General features: G+C 34.5%; 1 protein-coding gene across 9 annotated transcripts in view; it reads right to left on the bottom strand.

Moving 5' to 3' along the window:
- The window catches only part of Msp300 (Muscle-specific protein 300 kDa), a 480743-nt gene that overhangs the window by 23524 nt on the left and 436149 nt on the right, over positions 1-21070 (bottom strand). For all 9 annotated transcript variants that reach the window (XM_067767583.1, XM_067767586.1, XM_067767584.1 and 6 more), the window contains 2 exons: positions 14457-14762; positions 5708-5965 (listed from right to left, as the gene is read on the bottom strand). In XM_067767583.1, coding sequence (XP_067623684.1) covers positions 5708-5965; positions 14457-14762 — 564 coding nt within the window. The remainder of the gene's footprint in view (positions 1-5707; positions 5966-14456; positions 14763-21070) is intronic.

A 21070-nucleotide genomic window follows, 5' to 3' on the forward strand; every position in this document is an offset into this window, starting at 1 on the left:
GCAAAGACCGCGGAAAGCGAAGCGTGTCGGGACGAGTACAGGGATCTACTGAGGATCTACAAGCGTGAAATTACCAGGGCGAAGAGAAACTCATGGAAAAGTGTACGGACATAGAGTGCTACAGCGAAACAGCACGGTTGAAAAAAGTCCTAGCAAAGGGAAACATAGTCCAGGGACTAATAAAGAAAGAGAACGGGGAATGGTCACGTAATAGTGAGGAATCCCTTGAGGTGCTTCTCGATACACATTTCCCATCTGCCAGCAGACATCACTCACACTTCAATCACGGAGCTAGTAGTGCCGGGCTTGGTGACCGATACCAAGATCGAGTGGGCAGTGAAGACGTTTTCTAAGTTTAAATCGCCGGGCCCAGATGGTATATTCCCGGCCATGCTGCAAGTCTCAAGTAGGGCGGTCGTGGAATGGCTTAAAATAATATTCGATGGGGGCATACGACTGAATCATGTACCGCACTCTTGGAGAACTGCTCGTGTAGCTTTTCTACCAAAGGCGGGGAAGATCGGTCACATGTATTCCAAAGACTATAGACCCATTAGCTTAACATCATTTCTGCTCAAAACCCTTGAGAGGCTGATAGATGTGTACATAAAGTCCAACGTGGATGAAAAGCTGCTCTCCACAACACAGCATGCGTACACCAAAGGCAAGTTGGTAGACACCGCATTGCATAGGGTGGTAATAAGCATAGAGAAATCCCTGGAATATAAGGAGTATGCTCTAGGAGTCTTCTTGGGCATTGCCGGGGCTTTCAATAATGTTGCAAAATGGGCGATTATGGATGGTCTTAATTACATTAAAGTACATCCTGCCTTAATCAGATGGATTGGCTGCATGTTAAATTGCAGAAAGATTACATCACAATGGGGATTGTACGAGGCCACGAAATCATTGGACAGGGGCACGCCGCAGGGAGGGGTGCTATCAGCTCTGCTGTGACGCTGGTCATCAACCAACTGCTCAGGCAATTCGATGAGGGACCCGTAAAACTTACGGCTGACGCAGATGACGTTGCAATTGTCATAAGTGGAAAGTGCCTTCCAACGATTAGTTCTTTGATGGACCGGGCGCTTCGCGATATTCATACCTGGGCATCTAATGTCGGGTTGAAAGTCAATGCGGAGAAGACGGATATGGTCTTGTTTACAAAGAGGTACATGGTCCCAAATTGGACCAGGCCTAAGTTAGGGGGGTGACCTTACAGGAGTAACCTTGCACAAAATATTTTGGAATCATCCTAGACAGTAAGATGTCATGGAAGCTCAATGTGGAGGAGAGGGTCAAGAAGGCCTCAACGGCACTCTACGCATGTAAAAGAATGCTGGGGTGTACGTGGGGTCTATCGCCCTCTCTTTCTCATTGGGTTTTTACAGCGATTGTAAGCCCTATTCTATACTATGGAGTTCTTGTTTGGTGGAAAGCCACACAAAAAACAACATACATCAAAAAATTAGAGGGGGTATGCAGACTATCGATGCTTAGCATTACGGGAGCCCTGAAAACAACCCCGACGGCTGCACTGTATGCCATTTTGCACATCCCACCTGTAGACCTGGTAGCAAAGAACAAAGCGTTAACGACCGCAACCAGGCTCGGTGCTTCGGGGCAGCTTGAGCGCCGACCATATGGCCATAGTAGTATAGCGTCATCAATCGCAAGATGAACAGACTACATGATTCCCTATCTGCGCTTCGAGGGAGATCTTAAGGCCACAATAGAGGTGGACGGTTGGCGCAAGGGTGCGCAAATGGCGGACGAGGCGATACATGTGTACACCGATGGTTCCAAAGTAGTGGAAGGAGTAGGGTCTGCGGTATACTGCGCTGATCCGGAAATAAGCAGATCCTACAGGCTGCCGGATTACTGTAGCGTTTTCCAAGCGGAAATATTAGCCGTAACCAAAGCAGTAGAAACCCTGGAAGAGAATAGCTTAAGCTGCAACCGTGTTAACTTGTATATTGACAGTCAAGCAGCAATTAAGGCAATAATCTCGCATAGCACAGCATCTAAATGCGTGTTAGAATGTAAGCAGTCTCTGGAGAGAATCGGGACAGGGAGAAGCATACATTTATATTGGGTCCCAGGGCATAAGGGAATAAATGGGAATGAAAAAGCGGACGAACTAACTACAAAGGGCGCATCCCTTGAAGCTTGCTCCGTAGATGTCCCAATTAGATTGGGCGAGATTAAGCGAAAGCGAGAGGTGCACATGATCGACCAAGCGGGAAAGGCGTGGGTTCAAGCGCGGGGCTGTAAAGTGTCGAAGATTATGTGTAGGTCTTACAACCTTAGACTAACTCAGTTGCTCCTATCATTAAAAAGAGAGGACTGTAGACTCATGACGGGTATTCTGACTGGACACTGCCTTCTGGCGTCACATGCCTTTAAACTAGGCTTGGTCAGTGATAGCAGATGTAGGAAGTGCGGGTTGGAGGAGGAAACGATCGAGTACGTTCTGTGCTCGTGCCCTGCACTTGCCAGGCTAAGACTCCAGTTATTAGGAGTGATACAGCTGTCAGATCTAGAAGCAGCAAGTGGCTTAAGTCCTAGGAAGCTTCTAGTATTTGCCAAGAGGACGGAGTTATTTTATAGCATAGTCCTGGTTTTTGATAGGGTTTTTCAGTTTGGTCGTTAAAACAAACTTCTGGTAACACTACGGACTCAATCAGTCTATGTGAGGTCCTCATGGACCGGCCAGTTCAACCTACCTACCTACGTATGTAATTGTACTGAACACTTTTAATGTAGTGCTCCATCCACGAGGTTAAAAAAATTTGTGTATTACAATTTTATTACACAAAATTTTTTAACACAAAATATGGCAATTTTGGCGCTTAGGTTTTAGTACATTTGCACGATCTATTACTTTAGTACTTAAACATTTTTAGTACAAAAAAAATTTTCTTTGTGTAAAAAGCTTGCAATTTTTTTGTGGTTCAAAAATATAGAAAATTTACGTGATCTAAGTTTTTAGTACTAACGAATTTTTTTTTGGTAAAAATGCATGTTTGTAATCTCTATTAAAACTAAACTAGCGCATCTTTTTTCTGATGAAGATCTTAAAAGTTTTTATGTTGTTCTGGTACTCTAAACTTTTAGTACTAAATAATGTTGAAAAATCGTTTGCAATAACTTCTTTAAACTTAGGCAACCAAAATATATTACCAAATTTTCATTAAGATATGATTTAGTACTAAAAAACGCTTAAAATTAGTTTTCAAGCTCTAGTTTAGTAGATACTTTTGTTATTTTTAGCTCTAATGAATGTATGATGTTGTAATGGTACTAACTAATCTTCAAATAAATAAATGCTGCTGGAGAGAAAAATTAGTATCGGCATATACTTTAAAATAATGATTTTAGTATACATATTTATATTAAATTTCTTAGTATCTCATTTTACTAAATAAAGCTCACTGCTAAATTTTGAGTTGTTGAAGCAATATTATCAAGCTAGTACTAAAAAAATTTAGTATTGAGCATATTTGAAAGCACTGTACCAAAATGTACACAGTAAAAGCATAAATGACTTTGTACTTTATCTTAAACGAAATTTTGCATTCAATAAAACGTTACTTTGTAGTTAAAGCTAAAATTTTGAGTACTCATAAACAAAATTTTCCTCTCCAACTGCAAACTGTATTGAAAAACTGTGCTTTGTTAAATTCAAGGACCAATTTAAACTTATTTATTTGTTATTATTAAACGTTTTTTGGTGAGAAACAATACTATGAGATCAGTTAAGTTACTTTATACATTTCTAGTACTTTTGTCTCTTTTTAAATGCAAAATTTAATCCAAAACGTGTCTTTGAACTTATTTAAATATTTTACAATTATAAAAGCTTTGTTTTCCGAAAAACTAATTTTTATAGTGTAGTTTAAAACATAGTGGATTTTAGCACACTAAATTTTGTGTAAGTGATACCAAACTTCAAAATTGCTCAATTCAGTTCAAGATGTTTCAGCGAAACCAGCACTACTACTCGGTATTTATGTTAAAATTCTCTCATCTAACAAGTAACTCCAATAAGAAAACTTAAAAAAAGTGTCTAGTTTAGAACTAATTTAAAAACATTCTTCATTTGTAAAGCTTTATAATTAAAAATTTTGAAGTGGTTATTCGTCCAGAATGTAATAAAACGAAGAAAAAACAGGAAGACTCAACAAAAACTTATTCGGAATTTTTGTACTAAATTTTTCGTACGAATAGGGACAGCCTTAAATTTTCAAGTTTTGATTAATTTAGTAGGTACACATTTTAGTACTAACTCAATGCTTTTCTAATTGATATTTATACTTGGGTTTCTGCCAAAAAAAGTACCAAAGTAATGCTAACAAGTAATTTTTTTTATTGCACCCTTTTCCGGTAATATTGATTTTTGGTACTAAGCAGTTTAGGATTACCTATAACAGGAAATAATTAAATTACTCGATTCAGTACATGTTTCGTACAATTCTAAACTTAATGTAGTTAATTTAAGGCTTTTAGAACAAGTTTTAGTACATTTTATATTTTTATGCTTTGCTATAAAATTTTGACTTCACAAATTTTTAACCTGAAAATTTTGTAATTTAATATTAGTTTAAACTTTTATTTAACTCAATATTTTGGAAAAAAATGACATAAAGGGACAGCAGGATTAACAAGGCGACGGGTTTTTCGAATACGCTTTGTAAAAATCTTCAAAGCCCTTTTCGGGCAAATTTGAAACAACTCGACATCTATTTCTATTGTTCCTTGTAAATTTCTTCTATTGGTCTCTAAGTAGTGCTTTTTTGTTGCTAGTTCTTTATTCACCATTTAGGTACATACTTTTCTATATGCTTTAATCCTAATTATGTGGAATAATTATGGGCGCGCTCTCGCTAATTAAAAATAGATAATAATATTGATATAATAGTGAACAGCGGAAGTACTGCTTATAAAATCAATGCTATAAACCCAATGTTACTAAGCTCTTGCAGCGCGCCTATAATTATTACAGACAATAAGGATTAAAAAGCATATAGAATAAGTATGTACCTAAATGGTGAATAAACGAATAGCAACAAAAAGGCAACACGTAGAGACCAATTACAAAGCGAGCAGCGGGGCATTCATATGGATGAGTGGATAAAGGCATCTGCCTTTACACTAGAATAAAGTATGATTTCGAGTTCAACACTCAGCTCCCGAGAAGCTAGCTGATATCAATAACAAAAACAACTGTATAAAGCAATATGAACACGTCTCGCTAATTAAGTTACAATCTTCCTATTAGGATAGGTCGATATCGATTACGAATAAAGTTTTTACTTAAAGCACACACAGTCTAATCAATATTTGTGTTATCTAAAAGTGTAATCCAAAATATTTAATTCTATTAGAGAATTAGCGAACGTGAAGGATTACACACACTATTGCGGCATATACAGTGTGCGGTAAAGTTTTTTTTTTCGCGCATATGGGAAATCCCTTTTTGTGTTTGAATGCACGCGGGGCTGCAATTACATTCAAATTATGTACATACTACATAGTAAACTTTTTGTTTTCCTAAATAGGTTTATATGTATGTATGTGTAAATGTTTCACTGTAAAAGCAAACTCCTTGTATTGTTATATACATAAATGAAAGCTAAGTTCCATATACATATAACATGTTTACAAGTTCAATTGTACAATTAGAAAAGTAGTTCTACAAACTTACCTTCTGCACATTATTCAAGTACGTTTTAGTTTGTTGTACATTCTCTTCAATAGCCTTGCGTTCTTTATCCTTGGCTTCGGCCACATTAGCCAATGTGGTAATGGCTTCCTTGCAGTCTTGCAAACGTTGGCCTAAAGCCTCTAATTCACCTTGCATTAGACCAGATGCATCCAAACCAATATCGGCAGCTATTTTTGTAACAATATCACGTAATTCAGATAAACGATCATTTTGTGCTGTCAAATTGTCCTGACAGATCTGTGGCGGGCAAGATGAAAGTGAAGAATTTATTAATTTTAAAATTTGAAAAAATACTTTAAATGATATTAGATAAATTTAAAATAGAACAATATGAAAGTGCTGCGTTCTTTTTTTCTACAAACATATTTACGTATATTTATACACGTACTAAACATTTGTGTGCATGTTTGTATAAATGCATTCGCTTATTTGTGTCGTTAAAAAAAAAAAATTGAGCACATACAGCCATTCCTTGACCTACAGCAGCGTGTACGAAAATAGCAGTGGCAAGTTTTTTTAAATTTTGACTATTAAATTCAATTTATGTTTTATATTATATATCTCAAGAAAAAACTTCTATACATTTTCTAACTGAAAATAGGCAACCCAATCTTAAAAACGTTTTCGAAAAATTCGAGCAAATTTTACGAAAAATCCCAATTTTTAATTTGGAACTTTCTAAATTTTTTCGAGTCTGCAGTTTTCTAACCCAATTAATTTGAGTCCTACAATGTAGAAGTTATAGGTCTCTCAAAATGCGTATTAATTATTTACATTTTTATTGCGCTCTTTGCATCAGCTAAATATAGAACACCCTTCGGAAAAAAATTTTTCAAAAATGTATACGAATCTCATGCGAATTAAAGTTTATACTTTGCCACACCAAAATTGACGGGGCTTCAAAACTGCATATTCGAAAGTATTTAAAAAACTTTAAATAAAAAGTAGCGAATTTTTGTAAAATTTTATCGAATCTTTTTTTTCGAAAATGGTTTTGAGATTGCTTTGCATATGGCGTTTTCTTTTCTGGAAATTATGTTACCCTCATGTCGCACTCTTGAATTCTAACTTTTGAACTAGGTCAGCTAGCGTTCTGCCAAATGACTGAATTTGTAGGTAATGCTATCCCTTTTCTTATTAATTGGAAAATAATTTGTGAAAGAGACACACAACCTTACGAGAGAGCTGAAAAGAACCAAGAGTGTGACACTATTTTCAGAAAAGAAAAGACCAATAGTTTTAGTTAGAAAATTTATAGATATTATTTTCTAATTGATAAAAATTGCCACTGCTATTTTCGTGTGTGCTGCTGTACTTTCTTTAAGTCAATCGCCTTAAAGAAAGTGTCTGCAGTCAACTTCTAGCTGTCTATAGCATAGTTCTTATGCATACTAAGCACATTTGTGCACTGATGTGCTAATAATTATGCTAAATAAGAGACTTGCACACATACACATACATAAGTTTTTACACTTGCATATTCACTATAGCTGCCGTCTTTCGTTTCAATAAGTATTTACTTAGTACAATGACACTTTCTCTATATATTTTTTTTAACACTTAATGCATACATTTCTAAACAAGTATATACACACATATGTGTATACGCTTCAAAGAAATTATGTTGTCACGCAATGGCAAATGCAATACTTCAACAAATACAATAAAGTTATTTTCTAGTGGACACCACGGCGTATGAGTAACTTATTTGGATAGTTTGAGTTGGTAGTAAAGCAGCTTAATCAATAACGGTAAATTATTGATGCGTGTTATAAATGCATATGTGTTATTTGAATGTGTATTTTTTAGTTTCACATATTTATTTATATCAGCTAGCTGTTTTTCTATCTTTTGTTATCCTTTTGTTTTTATTTGCATGATATTTGAGTTCTATTTTCACTTATTGCCTTTTCCTATTTATTATTATTGCAAGTCTAATTCACACGAATATCAAACACTCACTGACCAACAGAAAGAGCGCACAAATCCACAAAGATGCAGCTAATATATGTATGTAATCGAATTTGAGTAGTTATACAGTGTGGTATCAGAAATTGCAAACACGAAATTACAATAATTGCTTTCTCGACTGATGATGGTAAATTTTTCGCAGGAATCAGTGTGAAAAAAAATTTTTTGCTTAACAAACCCATGTCTAAGTTCTTATATATTTGCACTTTAAGGTTAAAGGGTCTTACAGGCAAACGAACAAAATATTGAAGAATTTTTACTATGGCGCCCAAGGGCTTTTTGAAAACTTTGAATGAGATCTCTTCACAACTATCTCAGGTTAATTTTGGGACAGTTTCTATGCCGAGACTATTTTCAGAATGTTTAAAGCGTTTTATCGAACCTATTTCGGGGTTGTTTTTGAGAGCAGTTCACAAGCTTTTTTAAATAAGATTTCACAAGTTAATTTCAGAATCATTTCAGAACCATTTCGGGATCGTTTTCGGGAATATTTCAGAATTACGTTCCGGATGGTGCTGGGTATCAGTTCGAGACCATTACGAGTTAAACTTTGAACAATTTCCGTATTAATTTGTTTGTATCTGCAGAACATTTCGCGATACGTTTGGGATTTTTGCTCGACGATTTAGGGAATATTTCGGATTTGCTTTCAGGATTGTTCTGGGATGTTTTTCGAATCATTTGGACGCTATTTTCAAATTTTCGCGATTATTTCAAGGTTTTGAAGGGGTCATGTTGAGCTTATTTCGGTATTATTTTAAGAATATTTTTGGTATAATTTTCGTACCTTGCGGAATTTTTTCCGATATCACTCCAAGACTATTTCCGGACCATTTCTGAACTATTACAGGAACATTTTAGGACAGTCCCCAAAAACACGTCCATATATTTTTCTGATAATTACCGAATTTTCTTCGGTATAATTTCGGAACGATTGCTGGACTGTTTCGAGGGTCATATCGATGTAATTTCAGGCTAATTTCAGTATTGCTGTCAGGATTATTGCAGGATTGTTTTGGATCTTTTCAGAATTATTTGGGTAACATATGGGGATTGTAATATTTAAAACTGTTTGGCATCATTTCAGGACTATTTTGTGTCAGGATTGTCTTAACATGTTATCGATCCTAACTATTGTAGGATTAATTTTGGAATCAGTTTGGTACTATTTGGGGATCGTCCCGGGATTGTGATCGGAATCATTTCGGACTATTTCGCAATTGTTTTCAATATAACTGTTGTAGCTGTTTTCGGAATAATTTTCGAAAACGCCTCTGGATAATCTTCGGATCATATTAGAAATCATTTTCAGCTTATTGCGGTACTGCTTTAAGGTAGCTTCAATTGTATTCCGGATACTTTAGGGGTCATTTTGGAAGCGCTGTAAGAAAGATGTCGCGCGTACTTCGGGATTATTTTGGGAACTGTTTCGAACTGTTTTTGAATCAATTTGGGCTTGTATCTGGATAATTTCGGGTTTACTTCGAAACTGTTTTCTAGTCATCGCGGGACTTTTTTGGAATCTTTTGGAGTCTATTTCGTAATTGTTTTCACAACTCTTTCAAGACCGTTTTAGGACTATTTATATCTTATTATTTTAGGGTTATTTTTAAGGCGTTGCGGGAATATTTCATGGATCATTATGGTAATATGTCGTTATGTTTTTTTTAATTTAACATGCTTTCGTCATTATTTTTTATCTCTTGATCACTTGAGAATTTTTTTTTATAGTGTTATTACTAATTTGGGGTTATCTCAAAGTAATTTTGAAATCATGTTACCGTACATATCTGAACTATTTCAGAGTTATTTTAAGATTGTTTACGGTATCAATTGATAAATGTTTCTAGTCTTGTTCATATGAAGTGGTTCTTCTATTTTGTACGCAGGAGTACATGCAATGTGGAATGCCACTTTGAATTATTATTGAATTATTGGTGTGTGGGCTTATTTCGCTGAGTGTTAAAGTCATTTAAAACATAAAAAAAAAAAATGTAAGGCGCGATAACCTCCGAAGAGATCTAAGCCCGAGCTTCTCTTCCAATTTGCGTCGTGCTCCTCTTGATTTTCCCTACAAATTGGCCGGACGGGACCTCCATGTTTTATGCCGACTCCGAACGGCATCTGCAAGGCAGATGAGTTTTCACTGAGAGCTTTTCATGGCAGAAATACACCCGGAGCGCTTGCCAAACACCGCCGAGGGGCGACCCCGCTTAGAAAAATTTTCTTCTAATTAAAAAAACCTTATTTCTAAAATTTTAATGTTGCTTTGCCCGGGGTGCGAACCCAGGGCATACGGTGTGGTAGGCGAAGCACGCTACCATCACACCACGGTGGCCGCCAACATTTAAAACATATCAATCTATTAAAGCATACCATTGAATACAGTAAGTGCGGTACATAATTTGATATATACGAGCTCAATATCGACACATTCGCTTTTTGGCCGTTACATATACATATGAACAGGACAATATATAGTTAAGTTAACATTTTAAGTACAGCCTGAAAATTATGACCTCAAAATTTTGAAAGCACTTGACTTTATCCAATTGCTTCTTCAACTTTTTGTTTGGCTTGTTTTCGAAACTGAGGCCAAACCTCAAAATTATTATTTATTTTGTGTGCAAGTGTAATGATTACCTTATTTAGATTTATGGCAGCCATATATATCGACGTGTCAAATAAAAACTAGAGCTTTCAAAATTTTTAAAAAGAAATTCAATGTAAACAAATTTGAAAGTGCTAGTTTTCGTATGGCATGTAAGCCTATAGCCGCTACAAAATTATAAGACCACTTATCTGCGCTCCATTATTACTCATGCATTAATTTTTTTAAATAAAAAATTTAATAATCGAGATAAGCCTGAATTTAACCCTTGCCTTCATTCTCCATTGAATTATAATCAATATGGTAACGCATATGTTTACATTCATACATATTAATAGATAGCGTTATGAACATCAACATTCGAGCAAATTTAAGCCGAACTTATCTGCGATATGCGATATGTCACTTTTTAATTTTTTATCCTACAATTCAAAATATTTCGAAAAATATTTAAAATATCCCTAAACATTTTCATATTTGAAGCTATATTCTCTTATATGTATATGAACCTGAGATCTTTGGTATGACACACATACATAAGCACACTACATTTTTACCAGCGTAACCGCCATATATGTAGCATACGAGCCTACAGATTAAAGAAGTTCATATTAATTTGAATGTATACTAAGCAGTTCATTTAAAAACCGCTGATAAGTTTAAACAGTAAACACATTTCCTTTCGTTTGTTGTAGCGATAACTTAATCAGTCAGTTTTCTCTTTCTGTTTGAAAAAAAAAAGAATGATTTCAACGGAGGCGCACTCCGATGCTTGCCAGCCAACAGATGCCTTATCAACTTTATGTTGGAAAGAAATCAACTGAAACAAAGGGTTTCAGATTGGTTCCTCCCCAAAGCGATTTAACCGAAAACCGTTTCTTTCTGGCTAATTGAATAATCTTAATCGACTAATTACAAATCAATCTTCAATCCTTATATAAAAGTATGTACTTAACACAATCATCGCACGTTTAGTAAACTGACAACTAAAGTAAAAGAATCAAGACAATCAATCAATCACCAGATTTAAAACAAAACTAGTTAGTTTCCAACTGATTTTTTTTTGGTTTCGCAAATTGAATCACTTGAATTTCTGCATTATTTATCAACTAATTACTAATCAACTATTACTGATCTCAAAACAAGCTAGCCTGTTGTAAACAGTTATACATAAGTATGTGACTGTTATAAATAAATAAATTCAAGGCGCAATAACCTCCTAAGATATATTAGGCCGAGCTTCTCTTCCTTTATGCCCCGTGCTCCTTTTGACTTTGTCTACAAACTGGAGGGACGGGACCTACATGTTTAATGCCGACTCCGAGCAGATGAGTTTTCACTAAGAACCTTTTCATGGCAGAAATACACTCAGAGTGCTTGTCAAGTCACTGACCAGGGGCGACCCGCTTAGAAAAACATTATTTTAATTGGAAAAGAAACTTCTTTCTAAAATTTTGATGTTGCTTTGCCCGGGGCGTGTATGTGGTAGGTTTTTAGCAAACCGGAACATGCTACCATCAGACCACGGCGACCGCCTAATAAAAACATAATCCCGATCTGCGATGCATAAAATCCATCTAAAAGCTATTGTTTATGGATGGAATGAGCACAGGAAAATACTGTTCTTTCGAAATTCTTCAGAAAAAGGTAAATTCCAAAAAATGCTCGAAAAACGGTGTGGAAAAAACAAAAATTTTCTTATAATTATTACAGAGCTGCTCAATCCCTATACACTTACAGGACTTTTGTTTTTGTTTTGCCCTGAATCATAGCCACAAATAAAACAAAAACAAAAATTCAAACCACTCTCGTATGCCCTCACATATAAAAAAATTTCATATGGAAGTTTTTGATTTTCATATGTAAGTGTAAAGCACAAACACTTTCATATGATGAACGTGCACTTTGGTATAAAAACAAATTTACACTAACAACTTCACAACTAAAAATTATGCAAAAATATTATTGCACAGAAAAAAATGTATATTCAAAATTAATTTATTAAGAAAATTAAAATTACCCCAGCCATTTAAGGGTTTGACCTTGAAATTTGAAATAAGACTTGGAAACGTGCATACGTCTTTATTTTGACATTATTTTCATGCGCTCCATATGATATTCTAGACAAGGGGTCGCAAAATTTAGTACTTCGCAAATATCTCGCTTGCTTTGTCCTGCTTGAGTTTTGTGCTCAGTTGCGAATTTGAACATCATGAAATTCTCCACAGGTCCAGCCTGAAGTACTTTTTGGTGGTTTTAACTATTTATGAGTTGAGGTTAGAGCAGTTGCTGAAACTTTGCATCGACCTAGATTAATAAAGCGAACTCGTTCAAATATTGTATTTGGACTAACATTTGAGTCGCCAACAACATCGATGTAACATTTTACGAAATGGGCGTGGATCCGCATTTTAAGACTCAGTTTTTCACCACAATTCACAATTTCCGGTAATAATTGACGTATCGTAAAAAAAATTGGTGGAGAGGATCTGAATACCATATTAAAGACAGAGTGAAATTGTTGTGCTGGATTATGAGGATTAACTTTAACTGATCTTGAGTATTGCGTTGATATAGCGTTTTATGAATTGTTTTAAGGAATCGATATTAAAACTTTTGAGCTTTTTATACAATTAAACATTTAAAATTAAATTTTTATTTTTTAAATACAAAAAAAAAGTATTAGTATATATACAATGTTGTAGATGTATTGTAATTTGCATTTCAATATAAAAAAGCTTTTAGCAGCACTTTATAATTTAAAATTTTTTGTTGTATTGTATTTGTTGTAATTTCAAAAAAGTAGTAACTTCGGTATACTTCTGTATGATTTCAGAACTAAAAAACAAAAACTAAGAACTATTACAGGATCATTCCGGGATTATTCTGGGTTGATTTGTATATTGCCAATATTTCTTTTTATATCTGACTCTATCTTAAAAGAAAGGTGGCTGATTTTTAATAAATTGTGTACATTGCTCCGAAAACAATTCCCAAATGTTTCTGATATAATCTCGAATTGGTTCTGAAGCGATCCCAGAAATAAACCCAAAGTGTTTCAGAAACGGGACAAAGAAAATAGCGTGATGGTGCAAAAGTTATACCAAAATCGTTCTGAAGTAATCTCGAATAGTTCCCTAATGCTCCAAAAAATTATGCTGAAAAAATTTCCAAAATTATACCGAAGTCAACTTTGAATCATAGTAAATAGTCTCGAATTAATGCTGAAAATAATCTTGAAATTGAACCACCCAAACACTTTCCAAATTTCAAAAAATATACAAATATTCCTAAATATACGTAAAATAATTTTGAAGTGATACTGAAATTGATCTGAAATTATACTTAAAAGAATATCGGAGTCATCCTGAGTCGCTACGAAGTAGTCTCGAAATGATTTGGCAAATAATCCCAATATAGAAGTGATACAATTTCAATAAATCAAATTTGGCTCCGAAATGATGCCCAGAATATTCCAGAAATGATACCGAACTTGGGCCGAAATTGCTGGGAAATAATGTCAAAATGATTCCTAAAATAATCCTGAAGTTATTCCGAAATATTCACGAAACAATCACAAGGTAGTCCGAAAATTATTCATGATTATACGATGCAATTCCATCCCTATCACGAAAAAAGCTGTACTTAGCCTTCGTTTTTCATATTTGGATTTTTAAATTAAAAAAAAGCTAATTTACTCTTTCTCAAAGCTTGAATGATGTGGACAAATGCTCGACATACCACTAGTCCAATATTTCTTCTTCAATACTACTTCCCAGCAAACATTCGGCGTCAATAAGACTAATTGTTCACCATATTTCTGAGGGTCATATTTTTCACTTATATCAGACTCTTTAATTGTGAGCTCTCGCAGAATGTTTGAGGGGCTACTTAAATTATAAATTTTTTTCCAATTCTCTGTCAATATTTCGTTATGTTAAATTTGTGATTGTTGTTTCTTTTATTCTTCTTCACAAATTGTAGTTCATTTAAAACTTTTTTGTCTAATGGTATGTTTTTTGAGTGTATTACGTAACATTTTTCAAACTGTAGTTTCCATAAAACAAAGGGACAAAAAAGAACACAGCACTCCAAAAAAAAAAAACTCTCATCTCAATAATACTAGTCATAAATAAGATAACTTACCTTAGCACTTTGTATGGTCTCCAATGGCTGTTCCAAATTCTTCACCGTATCCATTTGCTGTTCAACGTAATTTTGTACAGCAGCCGAGGCGTTACGGTACTTTTCCCATAGCTCAACGGCACGTTGATAACGTATACATAGTTGTTGTAAATTATCTGAAGTATCATGCCATGCTACAACAGCTTCTTGTACGGCTGATTCGATTTGTTCAACAATTTGTACATCAGAAGTTTCGATAAGAGGCTTAGCCGAGGATTTTAAATCATCCACGAGTGTTGCACGATTTTGTAAATCATCAGCAAGACCCTTTTTTAAGAGAGAGGAAAGTGACAAAAAAAAAATTAAAATGGTTTAAAACACAATTTGAGCTCTTTTAAATTCATATATATATTTTTTATGAGGACCGGAAGAACGTTTTCACTAAATGAATTCCAATTATTTAAATGTTATGGTAGTTTTCGAAACACCACGCACATATACATAAGTACACATGTATGTATGTACTTATGCTACTTGTTACTATTGGCCTACCGTTTAACCACCCATTCGCGTCAAAAGCTTATCACGTACTAAATATTAATCACCACAAAAGGGCCAAGCAGAAAAAACAAACAAAAAAAATACACAATACCAAAAAGCAAAAAAAAATTGAAGTGCAAGGAAGTGAACAAGAAGAAGAATACAAAATACAAATAGAAGTGAGCTAGCAGAAAACATATTAGCCCGCAAAACCAATAGACCTCATATTTTCTACTTACTTAGGCCCACTGTATTGTCGGCCAAACTATCCGCACTACTAACACCTTGTCCATACTCCACCAGAAATTGTTTGTGCATATGTACATATATACTTAAGTACGTATATAACACTTGGGAATCTGCTTGCGGCTCCTCATACTTGGCAATTACCTTAACGATGCACGGCTACTATTTAAATATACTCATTCAACGCATGCATGTATATGTGTTTGTAAAAATTTCGGACTTTCAAATATTTGAAGTGAATCATGTTCACTTCATTTAACATATTGGATTTGGCTAATTATATTTACAATTGTTTTACATGTAAAACTGTTCATTAGGGTGACCATGATTTATATAACGAAAAGTTATAATATAAATATAGTTTAAAAAACTAAGAAACATTCAAATATGGTGCCGTTTTAGTATCTACAATCCACTTAGATATTTGATGTTGATGACGGCCGTAGCGCAGAGGTGCATGTCTCCGCTATTAAGCATAAAGTTGCTTTATCGGTAACCGTATCGGTAACCTTATAACAGCTGATTCGACCAACCTTATGGAAATCAATGCAATCGATTATTGGTGCTGCTATGGTCGTAACCGTATCGTAGCCAACCAATTGGTTTTTGGTTTACCGTCGTAACGATAAACAGCTGATTACGTTAGGGATACGACTACAACGATACGATATACGGCACCAATGACTCCCGCTTAACTCCTTTTACAGCAAGTTTTTTAACCACTGCAGGAGTCTTCAATAATTGCGGCTAAATGGTTCTAACTCTCCTTTGCGCGCCTAGCCTAGAGAGTTAGAAACAAGCAAACATACAAGTGAAGGTAATATAAGCGTTTTAAAAATTGCTCGGTTTTTGATAATAAACAAGTAAGGAATGCTATGTTCAGGTGTAACCGAACATTACATACTCAGCTGCCAGCTTGCGAAACTTTTAAATTACCTTCTTTTAAAAGTGCGCGGTGCCACGCCCGTTGTTAAAAATTTTACTAATTTTCTATTCTGCGGCATAAGGTCAACCCACTTAACAAGTTTCATCGCTTTACCCGTCTTTGGTAATAAATTATCGCACTTTTTCGGTTTTTCGAAAATTTCGATATCGAAAAAGTGGGCGTGGTTATAGTCCGATTTCGTCCATTTTAAATAGCGATCTGGGATGAGTGCCCAGGAACTTACGTACCAAATTTCATTAAGATACCTCAAAATTTACTCAAGTTATCATGTTTACGGACAGATGGACGGACATGGCTAAATGAATTTATTTTTTCTCCCAGATCATTTTTATATATAGAAGTCTATATCCGTCTCGATTAGTTTATGCCGTGACGGGGTACCGTTATGCGAACAAAATTAATATAATCTGTGAGCTCTCGTATAAAAAGTATCATTATGGTCATCTATCTAAAGGTAGAGCAGGACATGTAATTATTCAACGGAATGGAACCATGTGAAGGGGTGGTCATGTGAAGAGGTCATTAGTATAGTGCGGGCAGAAAATGAAGTCCGATTGTATAAAACCTGCAACAAAGTATCTCATTCTAGTATTCTATAGGAAATGAGTAAAAACATCTATAGTTATATCTGCAACAGTGGCAAGTTTTTTTTCGTCTAATTAATTGTCATTTTTAATTTTTGATATTTTTAGAGAAAACTTCTACTTCTTGTTAATCAAATTGTTGTTTTTGAAAAAATTGAGAAAATTTTACACAAATTTCAAAATTTATTGCAAATTTTGATAGACCTATAACTTGTACTTTGTAAGATCAAAATGATTGGGCTACAAAACTGCATACTAAACAAATTGCGATTGCTATTTTTCTATTCGCTGCTGTTGTATACATATCTATTATAATCGAGAAGCACCATATGATAACTAGATCAAATTTTCTTGGCGGCGTGACAGGGTCCAGCCAGGATAAGTAAGAATTTAATCAATTATAGTATTCAGAGCTAAGGTTTGCTTGAGCAACGACGATATCTCGAAATAGGTTGCCATTATGCCCTGCAATAAGTGACAACTGTACCATAATGACGGGAGCCGAACGACGAAAATTGACTTGACCTTGACTTTTAGTGAGTTTCGCTGCTGGCCAGTCGGTGCCTATCAAACGAATATTTTATTTATAGCCGAACTTAATACTTTTACTCTAAGAGGTACCAGCTAATGCGCCTCGGAGAGAAGATGTTATGCCACCGATAAAAGATATCACATATAAAAGATATCGCATCTTAAGTTCTGGTGACCATATTCTGGTTCAAAATCAGGCAGCTGATGCCGTTTTAAAGAACTTTTTCCGAGGAATTTTCATGCTTGATGTTACTTACCCCACACTTGCACCTATCAAGGAGACCATTAATTTTACATTGATTTTACAGTCGGTTTCGGGCATAAGATTTTGCAGATTTGGATCTAACGTATTTAAGAAATTTGGCAGACGAAATCATAGTCAACAACGTCTATAAAAATGACAGATACATTATCGGAACTACAAAAATGAAATTTGTCCACCCAATAGAGTTTTGTTATTAAATAATAACAAATCACTGACATAATTAATTTAGGTCGAAGCATAGAATAGGGAGGTTATTGGTTTTTGTTTTAAAAGGTTCCTTTAAACAATATTCTATCGGCTTTATACTTGGAGCTGTCATGAAAGGTTACCCTAATACAAAATCTATATTTGGCTTCTGGAATTCATTGTACACATCTATTTATTTTCAAACAGAGAATAAATATTTTATAGTAAAACTTAGCGCCAAAAATAGTTTAGGCTTGTTTCGGTGCTTTCGATCGGTGAGAATAGTTGTACAGAAAGGTGATGATAATCCCGAGACCGCGAAGTAATTGAAATCGGCCCTAACTTTGTTAGGCTTGGTTTTATTTTTTTACTCATAGTAACCCAGTTAGCTACAGAAGTAAATTTAATTACTTTCGAACACAACTCCAAAATGTGTAAGAAAATTAGTATTTGATGAGGGAATTTGGACAACAAACGTGGAAGTATTAAATTCGTGTAAAAAATTACCCCTTCAAACTGTTAACCTCGTGCCAAACGAGAATGCAAGTTACTTAAGGTTGGCTTGCACAAATGTGAGCTAAATCAGATTGAAATCCATAATTTGTCTAACCAACGTTTTCTGCTGAGGTGCTTTCAAATCAAAAGCCGATGTTTCACACACCCGAAATCATGCTCCAAACTTCGTAAAACAAAAAGTTACGGACCTACACATACAAAGAAAAGATTTCTGGAGATACATAGAATAATTTTTTAAAATTTGGAACAGCGGCGAGCATAACGTGGAACTTCAGCGCACTAGGCAGAGAAATTGAAAGAAGCATGACCTAGTGAGCGCCTGTGATTGTAGAATAGGAAAATAGCAAACGTATTTCAGAATTCAATCAGTGTGGTCGATCTTATTTTAATTGCGCTTTTCTTGCCTTTCCTCAACTTAATTTTCCTTTCTCTGAAATAAAGTAAATTTTTTTAAATTTTTATTTCAACTATTCCGAATGTAATCTTTTCTGAAACACATTTGAAATTTTCAGAAATATATTTGACCTTTTCTAAAATATAGTTCATGTTTTCCGAATTTCATTTGCTTTTTTTGAAACACATTTGGTATTTTTTGAAATACGTTTGGCCTTTTCTTAAATACAGCTGAACTTTTTTAAGACAAACTGTCCATTTCAAAAATAATTTGTTTTCTAAAAATAAAATTTGACTGTTTAAGAAATTAGCTTTTTTTTACTTTTGACTTTTTTTTTATTTTACTTAGCCTATTCTGAATTTCGGTTTCTGAAATACATTTCACCTTTCCAAAATATATTAAGCCCTTTCTGAATTCAAATGTACTATATATGTAGTTAAATAAATTTGACTTTATGAATTTTGTTTGCTGAATAAATTTCGCTTTTGTGACCTTGACCTTTGTGAAATATAGTTGATGGTTTCTGATTTTAAATTGTTTTTTTCTGAAATAAATTTGAATTTTATTTATTCTTTTTCGAAATATATTTGCAGTTTTCGATATTCATTTGCATTTTTCTTGAATAAATTTTATCTTCTAAAAAATTAACTTTCTTGAAATATATTTCGTTAGCTTAATGTGAAAATGTGCTAAGTCACTTTTTTTGAAAAATTGTATTTTAATGCAGTTTTAAAACTGAATTCAAAATACATCGATTACAAAAAAAAAAAAAAAATATTTAAATTTTTCATTTTTACGTGCTGTGGGCAATGATGTGTAAATGTGCTAAGTCGTCAGCTGTTAAAAAAAATGTGCTAAGTCAACCTGTCAATAATATCAATCTGAATTACTAGTCATTTCTTTGTGCGCGCATTTTATTTATTTATTTAATTCATTCAGTCTAAAAGTACGTGCTTTGTTGTTGTTGTTGTATTAACGATAAAGACACTCCCCGAAGGCTTTGGGGAGTGTTACCGATGTTGATGGCCTTTTGCCGGATATAGATCCGGTACGTTCCGGTAACAAAGCACTATTAAGGTACTACTAGCTCGACCATCTCAGGAACGATTTATATGATCACATTAACCCTTCTAGGCCATACCGCCCTCCCCACCACCTGGTTCCATGAGGAACAGGATTCGCCACGGTTAGGTGAGTTGACAGTTGGGTTTGAGAAGCTATATATTGTGCTGGAAACCTCTTGAGAGGGTTGCGAACACAACCCCTTGAAATTGGATTTACCCAATTGAGACATGCCTTTGGTGTATGACAAATGATTTGCGCTGACTATAATCTACTTCAATTCTTACATGTTGATAACTACATGCTTTCTTACAGACTAGTTAAATTTAGAAAACAATTCAAGCTTAAACTTATATAAGATGTTATTAAAATTAATAATACTACTGAATCGATTTGCTAGATGTATAGTCCTAGTTATAGGTTCATTCATAGCATAATTCGTTTTATGAGTTATTTCGATAAATAATATATTATGCTGAAGATCACGCAGTGGAATATATGGAATGAACAAAGTAGATAAATCAGAGCAATTCGTGCTAAAGTTTATTACATTATAGGCAAGCATGAGTGAGATAAAAGTTCTTCTGTCATGCAAAGCCTGAAGACCAATCAATTTGTGACTGCTGGTATATGATGGGAGGCCGTCTGGCCAGTGAAGTATACGTAAAGCAATTTTGTAACAATTTTTGGAACTTTCTCAATTTTATAGGAGTTAGATTCATAGAAAGGATTCCATATTATTGAGCAATATTCAACACCACTTCTGACCAAGGATATATAAAGTGCCTTCAACGCCATAGGGTCCTTAAAGTCACTGGTGTTTCGTCTACTGAACGACGATGACAACGAAATAAATGTGACTAGAAAAAGAGAGTTTGGAGTCAAAAATTACACTCAAGTCTTTACTCTCTTGACAACGATTAAGATTTAGCATTTAGTTTGTAGATAAAGTATGTGGCAGTTGTCTTTATGGAATAAGACACAACACAGCATTTGTTTGAATTTAAAAATAAGTTATTGTCTGCGCACCATCCGGCAAAAGAGTCCAGATTAGAACCGTTAGAAATAAAGACAATTTTCTTCTAATTGAAAAACCTTATTTCTAAAATTTTGATGTTCCTTTGCCTGGGGTGTGAACCCAAGGCATTCGGTGTGGTAGGCGGAGCACGCTACCATCACACCACGGTGGCCGCCAATAGTTAGAAATGGTTTGACAAATAAATAGTATTTTTTGTGAAATATATAGTTTTAGTGTTATATTTCAATCATTAAATGGGAGGAGTGATGTGGAAACATATTGAGTAAAAAGTGCTAAGTCAGGAGAAAAAATTTGTTTTGAGTGAGGAAATTGTGCTAAGTCATAAA

The sequence above is a fragment of the Eurosta solidaginis genome, chromosome 2 (genome assembly GCF_040869045.1).
Source record: "Eurosta solidaginis isolate ZX-2024a chromosome 2, ASM4086904v1, whole genome shotgun sequence".
Lineage (NCBI taxonomy): Eukaryota > Metazoa > Arthropoda > Insecta > Diptera > Tephritidae > Eurosta > Eurosta solidaginis.